We start from the raw sequence: 16,236 nt of genomic DNA, 5'->3' as shown, positions 1-16,236 counted from the left end.
AATAAAAATGTTACTTTTCAGAATTCCAATTGAAAAATAGCAAAAATTAATTCTGGATTCCAATTGAAAAGTAGCAAAAATAGCAGATCTACAAGCTCAAAACGCGTCGCGCTTTGAGCTTGTAGATCGGCTATTTTTGCTACTTTTGTGTGACATAGAATGGCAATATGCAGTGTGGCCCTCTGGAGTGAGTGTGGAAATATAGTGGCCCTCTCCGTCATCAAAGTTGCCCACGTATGGTCTTGAGAGATTATCAACACGACAACAGAAATGTACAGACGTGACATGATGCCATTATCAGGCCCGGCGGTCTGGTTTACATACTGTATGTCGTCTCTGTCGGGTGGAAAACCTCATAATGTCCACAACTGTTACTTTTCAGGATGCAAATTGAAAAATAGCCAAATGTAGCAGATCTACAAACTCACATTTGTTTTTCGTGGATCTGCTTCTTTTGATGCCTTTGTGTGATGCTGTAGTATGATCAAGTAGGGCGTTCATTTAAAGGGCAACACCACTTTGGTAGAGGTTTGGGTTGTTTAGTTACCTTGCCATGATGTAACTCCAAAGGTGGACAAGAAATCAAAAATAATTGCTCCATTGATTAGAAATTGATAATTCAAAATATGCTCCTCATTGACTTACATTGTACGGTAAAACAGCTCTCAAAATCACTCTTTTAGCACATAAATGAACCCAAACATAGCTGATTCAGACAATATAGAACATCACCAAACCCAGTACTGTTTGTTTTTTCAATAAAAATGTCAACTTCCTGTTGATTTTACTATTTGAAGATCCGGATCCGGATCCGCCGATCCAGTCCAGGTTTTCTACTTATTAAAAATGGCAAAATCAACAGGAAGTTGACATTTTTATTTAAAAAAACAAACAGTACTGGGTTTGGTGATGTTCTATATTGTCTGAATCAACTTTGTTTGTGTTCGTTTCTGTGCTAAAAGAGTGACTTTGAGAGCTGTTTTACCGTACAATGTAAGTAAATGAGGAGCATATTTTGAATTATCAATTTCTAATCAATGGAGCGATTATTTTTTATTTCTTGTCCACCTTTGGAGTTACATCATGGCAAGGTAACTACACAACCCAAACCTCTACCAAAGTGGTGTTGCCCTTTAAGGAAAAACACAAAACGTTAGAATATGGAGATAAGAGGTTTATGCAGTGACGATATGTCATAAATGACTGATGTCATAGATGACTGATGTCATAAATGACTGATGTCATAGACTAGCCACATGAAGATCCACATGGAAGCAACGCTGTTATTATACCCCGTCTCCCCCCTCCTCCTTTACACCACGGCACAGAAGGGCTCTCAGGTGTCTAGAAGAGGGTGTTGTTGTGAATTTAAACTGTTTGGTGTGTTTGTAAATGTATGGGTTCATGCTATAAGTGCATGAGAACTTTCATTTCACTTAAATACATGTGTCCATGTGGAGAGGATCGCTAATTAACAACTAAATTGTCGGATGAAAGGCCGATCATCACCCCAAACATAATGACTTAAAGGGCAGTCGTCTGCTACAGTGTGTGAGGGGGGGAACCTAATCGTGCAAACCGCTGTAATAATTAAAACCGCCGTAATAATGTCCACTCAGTTATTTTAATGTCATCTTGTCAGCTTTGATCTTTGAGTCTTGATTGAATCTAAGGAAGACAATGGGCACCGTCATTTAAAATCAATGTCACTTTTCAAACAAGAGTTGTAAGTTAACCATTGTTACACATTTAGCTTGATTAACAGCTTGTACCTGCCATTGTTTGTAAAGTAGTAACAAAAAAAGATAGATTAAAAGAACCACTGACTAATGTAGGGTTGTTTTTACTGATGTACTTTAACCGATAAACATATTTGTTTCACAACACAAAACACTTTGTATCACACTGTCCACTGTACATGTTTTAAATAAAGCTTGGCAAACTCCAGAACCCTGGTGTTTTTTTTCTAAGTGGCGTCTTAAGTACATACTACATTAAATGTAGTATCTGGTGTTAATGTACTCCAGAATCTAAAGTTTAAAAAAAAGAATATTACCGTAAATGCTTTTCATAGTACAAAGCTTTATTAAAGGTAGGGTAAATTGTTTTTTTGTTAAAAGGTTAAAGCACTATATTCCCATAGTTTGTTCAATAACAGGGGTCTCCATGTCTCTCCAGCTCTTTAATAAACAGAAAATACACTTTTAAGTAGTTGACAACATTTCAGCCAATCAGGAGAGAGTACCCATTTATCAGCTTCATTTTGATAGTAATCCAGTTTTGTCCGCTCATTTCTTTGTGTCATCACTTCCAATTTCACTTTAATCTGTATCCTGACTGAGTTCTCTATCCTGATTGGTATCCCGGCCTGAAAATGCATTTTCTGATTAATAAAGAGCTGGAGAGACATGGGAGACTGCTGTTACTGAACAAACACTCTAAAGCAACATGCATCAGAATATAGAGCTATTTAACACAAGAAAATCCCTTACCCTACCTTTAAGTTTAACTTAATTGTCTTATATGTAGCATGACATCCTATCTACCTTTAAATATATTATGGTTAAAAACTGTACAATTATGGGGAAAGGCCTGCTACCCCTTCAACCAAGTGATTCAACTATGATTTGAACGTTTTGAAAAAGTACTTGAATTAAAGGCAGATAGACTGGATCATTTCATCCCAAATCCATTCTTTCAGGTGAACAATCTCAAGTGATCAGAAATGTTTTAATAATGGCATTGAAAGCTGTACACTAGATATACATATTGTTTGTATGGTGGAAATAAACAATATAAAAACCTTTCAGGATTCAAATTCAAAAATAGCAAAAGCAGTAGATCTACAAGCTCAAAACGTGTCGCGTTTTTTCAAGCTAGCAGATCTGCTGCTTTTGTGTCACGCTGTAGTATGATCAAGTAGGGCATTCATTTACGAAAAGAAAACAACAAGTTAGAATATGGAGAGACGTGGACAGTAGGTGGCGACGGTGTGGCAGTAATAAACATCACTACTTCTATGGTCTATGCTGACAGCATGTTTGCATTTCCAGAGGCTTAAGTACTATATGTCGACTCCGTGTGGTCTTGTTGACACGAGGCCACTTCTCAAGTTGTCTTGGTGAGAACGTTAGTTCTCACGTGAATTTACGCAGTCCGGATAGTCAAATAGTTACTTTACAACATTGTTTTTCTTTTGTCTATTCTAAGGGGCCGTGTCCACAGAGAACCCCTTTTGAGCTGAGGAGCACTTTGGATATCTCTGCTGTCGGGCAGAAACCAACTATGTCCAAAATATTAACTTTTCAGGAAATGAAAAAAAAGAAGAAGGAAAAAAACACTTTTAAAACAACACAATACTGCCTCATCAAAGTTGGTATGGTGACTTTATACATTGTCATATTTACTTGAATGTGTCCTTATATTATCATTACTTTACCCAAATACAGCTCAAGTGGAGTTGGGAGGTTTTTGACCCTTAATGTGGAGATAGTTGTTTTGTCCATCATTGAATAGAATGAAGAAGTCAGACAGGGAAAAAAACATTTGAGGATCCAATGGAGTTGGGAGGTTTAGTCAGAAGCGCTTTTACATACTTTTCATTGGTTCAATATAAAACCCACACACAGACGTTCAATAGCACTATTTTATTAAAGAAAATAAAAAAGATGAAGGAGATGGGAGGTTTGTGCCCGACAGTGACAATATCATCACGTCCATAGCGCTCACACACAGCGTGATGCCCGCACTGTTCCATCCTATCAGCCATTGAAGTGCTCTGCGTTATTAAGCACAAATATCTTTGCTGAAATATGGACTTCTCATGTAGTTACGATTCAACGCCGGCTCGTAATTTACGGGGTTCTCAGACACAGCCTGGAGGATCAAAAAAGAAGCACAGCTTGAAACGCCCAGGAGCGTCAATGTCTGTGTTTTCCTGTTGTCGTCACGGCCGATTCTCATTTTACTCGATCAGATGTGTTTGTTTTACTTTGTAACTGATAATTAACAATGAAACTGAAATGGCAACATTCATCCACTCAGCTGACAAATGACGGAGTTGTGACGATCCCACACCCGTCTACAGTACAGACTTGGGAGGACGATATGAGGAAATGGCCTAATGTAACATTCGCCAAAATGTTATTCAACTTAACCGAATCAACGGCAGTGGATGGTAACCGACAGGACGCTCTGAAATGTGCAATGGGATATCAGTATCTCCACAGCAAAAAAGTTGGTGTTGTGCTACTCCATCAACTGGATGGCTTTGTTATTTTAAGGCAAGTGTTGAACCGAGCCTGTGCATTAATAACGACGCACACAGTCCGTGGGTGTTGGTACCGGAGGATGGTGATATTGAGACGGCTGGATGTACATGTACGCGTGTCGCTGGACCTGGTCGGTCGTGCAGTCATGCAGCAGAAATCATGTTTAAGGTAGGTACCATTGCCGAAATGTATTTAAGTGGGTGATTGATCGACGTTATGGCTAAAGCAAACAATAAACCTATCCAACATGTGAAAACAGGCATTAAAGTTTCCATAATCAATGGTGGTCAAAAGACTAGCCATGGATCACACGACACGACGGTCGTCTGTCACGACCGTCATGGATGAGTGACGGCCGTCAAGTGCTTACCCCATGGCCACGGATGTTACAATTATGTTCGGGCCCGCAGAAGTACCCGTAGACTCAATAACAAGCATATTAATCCGATCGGTGCCCATTTTCTCACAGAGTTATAATATATCAGAGTGCAGTACACCTCCCAACCGACAGGGTCACGTAGTAGTTAGGGCTGTCAAAAAAAATCGATTCATGAATAAATCGCGATTCTTAATGCCACGATTTTAAAAATCGAATCAAAATATTAAAATCGATTTTTTTAATTTTTTTTTAATTTTTTTTTTTTTTTTTTTTTTAATTTTTTTTTTTTTTTTTTTATAAAATCGCAATAAATCGCAGAATCGAATATCAATTAATCGCAGAATCGCAATTTTAATCGAATCGGCACCCTAGAAAATCGCAATAAATCGCAGAATCGCAATTTTAATCAAATCGGCACCCTAGAAAATCGCAATAAATCGCAGAATCGAATCGAATATCAATTAATCGCAGAATCGCAATTTTAATCGAATCGGCACCCTAGGAATCGATTTTGAATCGAATCGTGAGGTAAGTGAATCGTGACACCCCTAGTAGTAGTGAAAGTAAATGGAAAGCAAAAGTTAGCTTTTGGGCGGGCTACAGAACAGCCAGCGGAAGAGAGCTGCTGGGGCCGTTCATAGAAGGGTGTAGCCCATATAGCAGTTACCTAGGTTTCTGTTCTTTTGGCCTTTTGCCTGTGTACGTTTCTTGAAAGTACTATTTTCATTTGGCTATTTTTGGACAGCCCTGCAATGTATATTATTGCACAAGAACGTTGGTGTTGGAGAGTTTTGGTAAATAAAAAACAGCAAAATGCATTCTTCGACGGTTGTCTAATTCTTGGAGCCTTGAGCCATCGGCCAACCTTTACATGTAGAACCAAAGAACCTCACGGGTCCATTTGGTTGGTCGTTGAAATTAAAAAGTGTGAGAACCACTGGTCTTATAATTGCTGAAGTGAAGTCCACATAACCAGCTCTGACAGTGTAGATACAAAAAAAACGGTTCCCGGAAACCAAAATGTGATGGAACCGATTCTGGTTCCTCAAATGTTGGTTCCTTCGGTTCCTTCAGGTTTCCGGATCCCAACTCTACTCACAACTCTACTCACTTCTGACTTTTCTTCTTCTTCTTCTTCTTCTGCTGGACGTTCAGTCTTTGCGCCCCCTTGTGGGACATGGTGGAGTCCACCAGCGCGGGGGGCTTGGTGGTCTTGTAGGCCGCGGACTTCCTGACGCGCTCCCCCTTCACGTTGACGATGTGGGGGAGCAGAGGAGGGGTCCTCAGGCCCAGGCTGGTCCCCTGGGGACGGTGGGCCCTGAGCAGCATCTGGTCCCCTTCCACCCCGGTCACTGCAACCCAGCCTGCAGGGAGGACATCAGAAATCATCTTCATTGACACATCACAGGTTGACAGCAAGGGCCAAGGCTTGGATATTTATGATGAGACCGACACGGAAGCTTATGAATGGCCAGAGTGTGGCACTGTTTTACCCTGCGCCGACCTGCGGTGTCAGAAAGAATTTATTTTAACGCAAGTGAATGGGTTTTTTGACAAACTTTAGACTAGATTTTCTTACCGTAATAAAAATGGTCATAAATTCTATATGCTTCCAGTCGCTAGTTTAAAGTCTCCTTTCAATCATCATGTTATGCGTTTTGCTAAACTATGGTCCCATTTATTCTAAAATTGACGATAAAGTAGGCTATGCTCCAGGAGGGGCGGGATGATTTGATTGACAATCTACACAACCAATAGCATTCATTCCCCGCCCCGCTCTTGATTGACAAGCTACCCAACCAATAGCATTCTTTGGGGGTTGTTTTCCGGTTCCCTGGTCACGTGTCTGGTCTCAACCGATAGCGTTTGAGTTCCGGCGTGGCCAACTGTATATATTAAAGATGGGAGGATACACGTTCCTGAACTATCGGCTTCATTTTCGGTCTGTAGAAAGCAGGGGAGTGGCTTTGTCCATTCATTTTTTACAGTCTATGGTTGACAGGTGTAAAACAGTGTTTTTGTTGTTTCCAGAAATGAGAAGAGGGGGAGCAAGGGGGGAATGAAAGACAAATCAACAAAAGATATCTACAGTACATACGGCATACGTATACAGTATATACGTCAAAGCATATCTCCGTCCGACACAGTACATGAGGTTAGACATAAGGTGCATGAACATAGCAGCAGGTATACACTATACATGATATTTGACATTAAGGTGCATAAGGCGTACAGTATCAAAGAGAAGATCAGCGCATTGTCCACGAGATTAAGGTGCAAAGAGTGTCAGCGGAGTGTCAGAACCACATAGTGTGGTTACAATTGTGTGATTTTATGTTTTCTCTTTTTATTTAAATATATTTTAGCTGGAGCTTCTCAGCTGAAGATTGTCACCTGTCTGTTAGTACTCTGTACCGGAGTGCCTCTAAGTCACAATAAAACTGAATCTGAATATAGTTTTTCTGACTTCGTCACCATCTGGTGGCCTTTTGAAACTTTAAAAACCTGTTGACATGTATAAAAGGAATCAGGGAAAAGTTTCATCTGAATTCATAACACCATTAAGACACTGGTTCAGGTGTTTCTATCATCTGAATGGTCTCATCAGTGTAACAGCTCATGTATAAACAGTATTTAACATGTGTGTGACCTGCGGAGGACAGTGTGAGGTCAGCGCTGGCAGTCAGGTGACCCTGTCCCTCCAGTGTGAACTCCTCCCACACCAGAGGAGGAAAGTCCTTCATTCGTTCCTCGCCTCCCATCGGCACCTACACACACACACACACACACACACACACACACACACACACACACACACACACACACACACACACACACTTAACGATTTAGGCATTTAGGTGGCGCTCCTATCCAGAGTGACTTAAGCAAGGTAAACACACACATAGAATGCACAGAGACAATGTAGTGTCTCAGTAAACTATAGGATCATCATCAGTCTAAACAATATACTATCAAAATAATCTGTACAAACTATAGGATACCAGGTAAACTATTAACTTAGCATCTGTTTAAATAACATGCCATCTAAAAGAAACATTGTGGTCAAGAAAAACAAGCCTTAAAACCCCCACCAACACACAACAAACACACTTAATTCAGACTTTAAGTGAAACAAAGTTATCAGGGATCCGCAATGTCAGAGATGTTGTTTCAATTCAAGACAAGACATGCAATGCTTTTGTTAGAACGTGTGTAGGGAGGCAGTGCCTTGCTCAGGGACGGTTTCTAACTACAGGTCAGAGATTATTAAACAGAAAGATTTCATTTGATAAGTGCTGCTAATACATGCTAGATGTTAAAAACACCATAAATTATGTCCAAAAACTGTTACTTTTCAGGATTCAAATTCAAAAGCATTAAAAGTAGCAGATCTACAAGCTCAAAACACGTCACTTCGCGCCAATGTTTCGAGCTTGCAGATCTGCTACTGTTGATGCTTTTGTGTGACGCTGTATTATGATCAAGCAGGGCAGGGGTCTTCAACAGGGGGCAGAGTTACTAGAGGGGGGCCGCCAAATGTTTGTGTGATATGATTTACATGAACCACTTGAACCCTACTGTAGCATCTCTACTCTGAGGAGAACTTTAGCCAAAAAATAGCCGATCTACAAGCTCACAACGCCTCGCGCTGCGAGGCGTTGTGAGCTTGTAGATCTGCTATTTTTGCCAAAGAGGTATAGGTGTAGAGGGAGAAGTTTAGTCTGAAACACAATTTTATACAATATAGAGGTGGTCCCTGCTTCATCTCTCTCTCAGCTAGGGGGTCCTTGGCCTGAAAAACGTTGAAATCTCCTGAAGTAGGGCGTTAATTTACGGGGGGGGGGGGGAACACAAACAGTTTAAATATGGAGATATTAGGAGGTTTCTTATGTAGAGTTCTCACCCCCAGCAGACTGTGTCCGCTGTGTTTGAGGTAAACATCGTCAGCTCTCTCCAGGCTGGTGATGTGAACTGGAAGCATGTTGGAAGCAACAACACTCAACCAACACGACTTCTCACCCTGTAGAGACACGTGAGTCCCATTAAAATCAACACTCTGACTCTGTCCCAGTCAGTCAGTCAGTCAGTCAGTCAGTCAGTCAGTCAGTCAGTCAGTCAGTCAGTCAGTCAGTTTGACTACTTGATCCACATCAAATTGAGACCATGGAACCAAATAGCACGGGCAAGGCCTAACTACTTTAGCCCGAAACAAATCGGTTAAAAACAGGACAAACAAAAACATTATTAGCCTAAGACAGAACATCACATACAACACCAGAAATTGTGTTTATCTGATTACTTGCCAAGTGTGTGGATTACAGTATGTAGGAGAGACAAGCAACTCCATAGCAAATAGAATAAGCCAACATAGATACAACATTAATAATGAAAAAGATACCCATTTATTAATTGTTCAACACTTTATGACACATGGGATTGATACTATAAAAGTATGCGGCCTGGAATACAATGACCGCTGGACAATTGGACAGAGAAGATTCCATGAAAAAGAATGGATTACAAGACTTAGCACAAAATATCCAGAGGGTCTAAACTTCTAAACTGCCCAACAGAACTGAAACTATCCACATATTCTTACTAACCTAAACAATGGAGTTGATCACCTACATCAACCACAGAGTTGAGGGGGAGATCTCATTGTTGAGTTAATGAGAATATCAATGAAGGCACATTGATACCAAGAGCCATCAACATTTGGACCATCAACAGGGAGCTAATTGTCTTCCAAATTGGAGGTGTGAACATCAGAACTGTGGATATGCTAACTTGGTTCCAAAACTGTATCCTTTCAGCATCTACCCCATAGTCCTAAAAAATAGTGTAAACACATCTTTAAATGGAATTAAGAAATAGTTTTAATCCGAGGGTATGCGGTTACCCTAACTCAGAGATTAGACGCCTCTGCCCTGCACAGTCTGAGCCAAATCACAAAACCTTAATAACAGAAATAGTCTAGATAAGCTTAATTAATTGCAAAACATGACACCCCTTATTCAAAACAGATGGCGAATGCATTCTTCTCTTTATAGGGCCTACACAGGTAATAAAATTACATGTGAGACCTTTATGAATTGAACCTCACAGTCAGCAGTCAGTCAGTCAGTCCTTTATCATCACTGGGATTCAGCTGATGTCCCTTAAACCAGGGGTTCCCAACCACCGGTCCGCGGCCGGGAAGTCCAAGTTTTCCCCGTCGTGAATCTATAACCTTGTGTCGCCAGGATTTTCCACAGAGCAGAGAAAAAGGTTGAGTCGGTCACATGAAGATACCAAGGATTAGTTAGTGATGTCACTGAGGCTTATAAACAGCTTTGTCCGTTCCTGTAGTGACATCACTGTTGAATCCTTGCTATCTTTATCTTTGCCTTTGTTTCAACATGTGTTGACATGCGCCGTGCGACTACAAGCTATAGCCAATTTTGTCACGATGATGATCGACCGCGCTAATTAAACATTAGTCTCGCGTAGCCAGACAACTATTCCACAATCTCTGAATGCTATATAGAGTCTGGAACTACAACTCCCCAAATCCGAGAGAGGAAGCTGGCACTTCCGTTCACGAAAATATATTTACATTTTACTTTTTAATTTCCATTTTTGCTAAACAGCAAGCTAAATACACTTAGATGATTTGTATTTATATTAGGATAAATTTGCGCGACTGTAAAAACTAAACGGAAGTGGGGAGGACTGAGGAGGCTTCATATCCGGTTTATATTCTAATCATGATCACAGCTTCCGAGTCCCAGACTGTATGACCGGAGACATTTGAAAATTGTGGGAGGCAACAGTCTGGCCACGCGACGCAAGACTAATTAAACACTAAACAGGATTATTATTTCATGTCAACATTCAAGTACATCTATCAGAAGATGTAACTCAGGTAAAGTAATGCGTCACTCTGCAAGTTTAACCATAGAGTTAGAATTTAACTAATGTTTTCCACCTGTCCAAAGTAATTTCTGATAAGACACATATCCTTTTTTTAATCATCCTGTCCTTGTTGATATATCGCCATTTAGGTAAATGATATAACATTATGTATACATTATGTATATAATATAATATATATAATAATATAAAAATAGCAGCCAGTGATGTGTCATTGACCGTCAGTCAACTTTGCCCCCCCCCCCCTCGTTGACTAAACGGTCCCGGCACCGAACCGGGTCCAAGCACCGGGCACCATGTCGGTCTGCGAAAGGTTTTTGAACGGTCAGCTGGTCCGTGGTAACAGAAAGGTTGGGAACCCCTGCCTTAAACAGTAAACTGAAGTAATTAGTAGTCCAACTAGTCCATAAAGGTCTACAAGTACTGGAGTAAGCTGAGCTTTACAACTGCAGAGTAGTTCTACCCGAGTAGATATAGAACACAAGTACAGACTAGTAGGCTGCAACACAAGTAGTTCTGAGAGTAATAGAAGCAAAGGAAACCACAGTGCTGCTTGTGGTGACTGAGGCAGACTAGGGAAAAATGACTGAGGCACTCCGGCTTCACCCATTGAGACCTGATGCCGATTCTACATGTCTCCTAAATCTCAACAGTTTTGTGAAAAAACGTATGTTTCTATATCAGTGGTGCTCAATCTTTTTCATGTCAAGGACCCCCAAAATGATATGTATTTGGCCACGGACCCCCATCAAAATATGTTGTTCCAGGGACCCCCCCGAGAAGCAAAGATTTGAGTTAAAAATGTTCGCTTTAAAAATATATATATTCAAAGATTTGCACTAATTTTCACGATTTTTCAAAAATAGCAGATCTACGCTACGAGCTTGTAGATCTGCTATTTTTGAATAGCCCAAAGTGTAAAATAATGCTGTTTAGCTCAAATCTAAAAATGACACAGTTCCCGGTCTTAATGGGTTAAGGTGAAACAAAAAAGGATTTATTTGAGCAGATGAGCAAGGCAGCAGCTGACCGATGCGTTTTTTCCACACTTAGGTCTTCAACAGGGTTCCCTGGTCTGCCTTCACCACAACCCACAAGCAGCACTTTGGTTTCCTTTGCTTCTATTGAGTAGTCCTATAAGTACTCCCACAATTACCTATACTTGTCTACCCGTACCGAGTAGTTTTATATTAAGAAGAGAGTATTACTACGGTCTTTATTTAGTCAGTAAACCTTCCCTTGTTCAATTCAGGTTAAAAGCCCTGGAGGCAAAGAGACAGACAGACAGACAGACAGACCTTTAAGTAGTCGATCCTCCCCACAGCTCCCAGGAACAGAGTCATCCCAGGCTTCAAGACAAAAGTCCTGGGAACGATGGCCTTAGTGGCCACGACCATCTTCACCTCCTCCTCTGTCAACAAGCTGAGCAGCTGAGACACACAGACAGACAGACAGACAGACAGACAGACACACACACAGACAGACAGACAGACAGACAGACAGACACACAGACACACAGACACACAGACACACGGACAGAAAGACAGACAGACAGGCAGACAGACAGAGAAACAGTCAGACCACAGACAAAGATTCATGTTATCTCTGTCTACTATGAAATGAAAACCTACTCAACAGACTACATGAAGTGTTGTGTGTACAGACTCTGTTTCACTCTATATTGTTATTTTTGCTTGGCCTCTTATTCAGTTCCTATTCAGGCCTGTGTGAAGGTTTTATTGTGACATCATCTCTCCATATTCATTGAATGTGATGGATTATAGATTAAAGTTGATTGAACTCACATCCTGTTCCTTCATGATTCCAGGTGTGTCGTACAGCCAGTGAGCGTCTTTCAGCTCGTTGTGAGTGAACTCCACCACCGGAGCACTGGAACCTGACAATACAAACTACAATAAACCACTGGAACCTGACAATACAAACTACAATAAACCACTGGAACCTGACAATAGAAACAACAATAAACCACTGGAACCTGACAATACAAACTACAATAAATCACTGGAACCTGACAATAGAAACAACAATAAACCACTGGAACCTGACAATAGAAACAACAATAAACCACTGGAACCTGACGATACAAACTACAATAAACCACTGGAACCTGACGATACAAACTACAATAAACCACTGGAACCTGACAATAGAAACAACAATAAACCACTGGAACCTGACGATACAAACTACAATAAACCACTGGAACCTGACAATACAAACAACAATAAACCACTGGAACCTGACGATACAAACTACAATAAACCACTGGAACCTGACAATACAAACTACAATAAACCACTGGAACCTGACGATACAAACTACAATAAACCACTGGAACCTGACAATACAAACAACAATAAACCACTGGAACCTGACAATACAAACAACAATAAACCACTGGAACCTGACAATACAAACTACAATAAACCACTGGAACCTGACGATACAAACTACAATAAACCACTGGAACCTGACGATACAAACTACAATAAACCACTGGAACCTGACAATACAAACTACAATGTCCTATTTGACTCAGACCTAAACTTCACAAAGCATTTTTCTAACATTTCAAAAACAGCCATCTTCCAAATTAGGAATATTTCAAAAATCAGATCATTTATCTCATTCAGCGATGCACAAACCCTTATTCACGCCTTTGTCACTAACCACTTGGACTACTGTAATTCACTTTTTTCTGGACTCCCCAAAAAGTCAATCAATCGCCTCCAACTAATTCAGAACACAGCAGCTAGAGTTCTTACTAGAACCAGGAGATATGACCACATCACCCCGGTTCTTGCTTCACTGCACTGGCTACCAGTGGCGTTCAGAATTGATTTTAAAATTGTATTGTTCGTTTTTAAAGCTCTGAACGGACTTGCTCCTATTTATATTTTTGACCTCCTGTCTCCCCACAAACCCACCCGCAATCTCAGATCTGCACACAAACTTTTATTAGACCCCCCCCCAGACAAACCTTGTGACAGAAGGTGACAGGGCATTTGCTGCGAGGGCTCCATTTCTGTGGAACCAACTCCCCCTGCATATTAGACAGGCCACTTCGGTGCCCACCTTTAAAAACCTTTTAAAAACCCATTACTTTAGAACGGCCTTTACCTAGAAGGAATTAGTCAGCTATTTCTCTGCTTTCAGTCTTATTTTTGATGTTATTATTTTTGTATGGTTCCTTTGTTTGTAAATTTTCCATCACTGAATTGTTTTTATATTCCCTATAAATGTATTGTATTTGTATTGTTAAGCACTTTGTAAACCTGTTTTTGAAAAGTGCTATATAAATAAAGTTTATTATTAAAGTTTATTAATAAACCACTGGAACCTGACAATACAAACTACAATAAACCACTGGAACCTGACAATACAAACTACAATAAACCACTGGAACCTGACAATACAGATCTACAGATCTGTATCTACAAGCTCTCAACGCCTCGCAGCGCGAGGCGTTGAGAGCTTGTAGATCTGCTATTTTCGGCTAATGTTCCCCTCAGAAAAGGAATTCTAGGTTTCAAAGTGTATTCTAGGTTAGAGTATAAAAACGAAATCCTATCACACAAAGATTTGGCGGACCCCCTATAGTAGCTCTGAGGACCCCCTAGGGGTCCCGGACCCCGTGTTGAAGACCCCTGCAGTAAACTATAGGATCACAGGTAAACCAAGAAGCTAGCATCAGGCTAAACAATATACTATCAAAATAATAATCTGTACATTGAAACTACAGGATACTTGGTAAACAATGAACCTATATGTATATTAAATAACATGCTATCTAAATTAAAACATGTGGTCAAGTAAAAAACAAGCCTAAGTACTAAGTAGTACAAAAGAACAAATGACCAAGGTGGGTCTGCATGGTCGTGTCTCTAGCATCAATTGAAAACACTACCACTGCAAATAGCAAGTGTTATTTTATATTGGATACAAGCTCGGGGCTTCCATGAACAAATGTGTTTATCGTCAAAATGACACCAAAGTTTCAGCAGACAGAGGTTAATGAGGGCTATAGTACAGTACACACACACACACACACACATACACAGCGCTGCATGTGACCAACCAGGCGTGTTATTATGTTGTCATAATTCATAAAGTATTTAACAGGGTGTTATAGGCCGGGGACTGACCTGGTCTGCTGTCCTCTCCACTGTCCTCCTCGCTGTAGGCCAGACTGTCTGGGTCAAACTCTATGAGCCGTCTGCTCCGGTCAGCCTGCACCCGAAACGTCCTGCCTACACGACCTACACACACACACACACACGCTCAACAACACAATACTGGCATGTGCTTTACACGTTTTTTTTTAGTAGGGGTGTAACAATCAGGGTTCGAGACTAAGGGAATTTTGACGTCCTGGGGAGGCAAAAATATGTATTTGGGACGAAAATGTATGTCCGCTGGGACGCAGACTGGGGTAAGATTTTTTTGAGCCACTGCTCAAACGGTGCACAAACTCATGGCACGAGAGCAGACCGCTGCACGAGACATAGACATGTTTATATAACGATTAATCAAAGTTACCACAGGGCGGCAGTACTGATCATCCTCCTCAGGCACAACTTTAGTTGCAAACATGCAAACATGTCCTAAGAGGACAGAAAAAAAAAAAAAAACTGGGACCGTTTCACTTTGGGACGGTTAAAATAGTATTTTGGGGCGGTGGTGAAAAGGGTTAGTCTGGAGCCCTGGTAACAATGCCGAACCAAATGGCCCGTACCGTACCGAACCGAAACGTACCGAATGAACTAAAATACAGAGTTTCCATAGCAAAATATTAAGCTGGTGCACTATACCAGTGGTTCTCAAACTTTTTCATGTCAAGGACCCCCAACTTGACACTTATTGGCCCACGGACCCCCATTTGAAAAGATATGCCAGGCAGGAACCCCCATAAGAGAAGATTTTTACGGCTCTAGCAGTGATTCTCAACCATTTTAATTTCAAAGACCCCCAGTTTGACATGCATTAGGCTGCGGACCCCCATTTATATCTCTGGGACCCCAATTTATATTGTAAAATCAATATTAATTTAACTCTGAGAGTGTACAAATGGAACCAAATGGATCCGTTAGGTCCATTTGACTCTCAGAGTTACAGACCCATAAGGGTCCATTTGGTTCCTAACTATCCATCATTTAGCTGGGGACCCCTTGGAACTTCCTCAAGGACCCCTGGGGGTCCCCGGACCCCAATTTGAGAACCAACGCACTATACCCATTCACAACAACACCACTACACGTTCGGTATCCCGGTTTTGAAGCCATGATTTGTTCCTTCTTTTTTTAATGGTATGGTGCAGTGAAAAATATATGTATACCGGTACCGCTGCAAACCCAAGTTCCTCAATACATAAAATAATAGAAACTAGAACATAAACAACATTATTAAAGAGCTGAACTTTTCCATTGCACTTTCCTTAAAAGTGGGTTAACCCATCAAGACCGGGAACGCATCAGTGTCACTTTAGATTTCTTTGGCTATTAAAAAATAGCAGATATACGAGCTCATAGCGCGGCACCGAGTGCCGCGCTACGAGCTTGTAGATCTGCTATTTTTGAAAAATCTTGAAAATATTTATTTCATAGTATATATATTTTTTAAAACTCTTTTAGATTTAGAAAACATTTTTAAGAA

At 40.7% G+C, this 16,236-nt stretch overlaps 1 protein-coding gene across 2 annotated transcripts in view; it reads right to left on the bottom strand.

The window, feature by feature from the left end:
- Positions 1–1,657: 1,657 nt before the first annotated feature.
- The window catches only part of LOC311033916 (nitric oxide-associated protein 1-like), a 32,730-nt gene continuing 18,151 nt past the window's right edge, over positions 1,658–16,236 (bottom strand). For both annotated transcript variants that reach the window (XM_084041647.1, XM_084041648.1), the window contains exons 8-13: positions 14,730–14,843; positions 12,369–12,460; positions 11,862–11,993; positions 8,555–8,671; positions 7,301–7,418; positions 1,658–6,014 (exon numbers count right to left, since the gene is read on the bottom strand). In XM_084041647.1, the coding sequence (XP_083897773.1) occupies positions 5,758–6,014; positions 7,301–7,418; positions 8,555–8,671; positions 11,862–11,993; positions 12,369–12,460; positions 14,730–14,843 (830 nt within the window). In that variant the 3' untranslated portion in view covers positions 1,658–5,757. The remainder of the gene's footprint in view (positions 6,015–7,300; positions 7,419–8,554; positions 8,672–11,861; positions 11,994–12,368; positions 12,461–14,729; positions 14,844–16,236) is intronic.

Source organism: Gymnoscopelus microlampas (genome assembly GCF_963454915.1).
Source record: "Gymnoscopelus microlampas genome assembly, chromosome: 18".
Taxonomy (NCBI): domain Eukaryota; kingdom Metazoa; phylum Chordata; class Actinopteri; order Myctophiformes; family Myctophidae; genus Gymnoscopelus; species Gymnoscopelus microlampas.
This window is presented reverse-complemented; position numbering and strand designations above follow the sequence as displayed.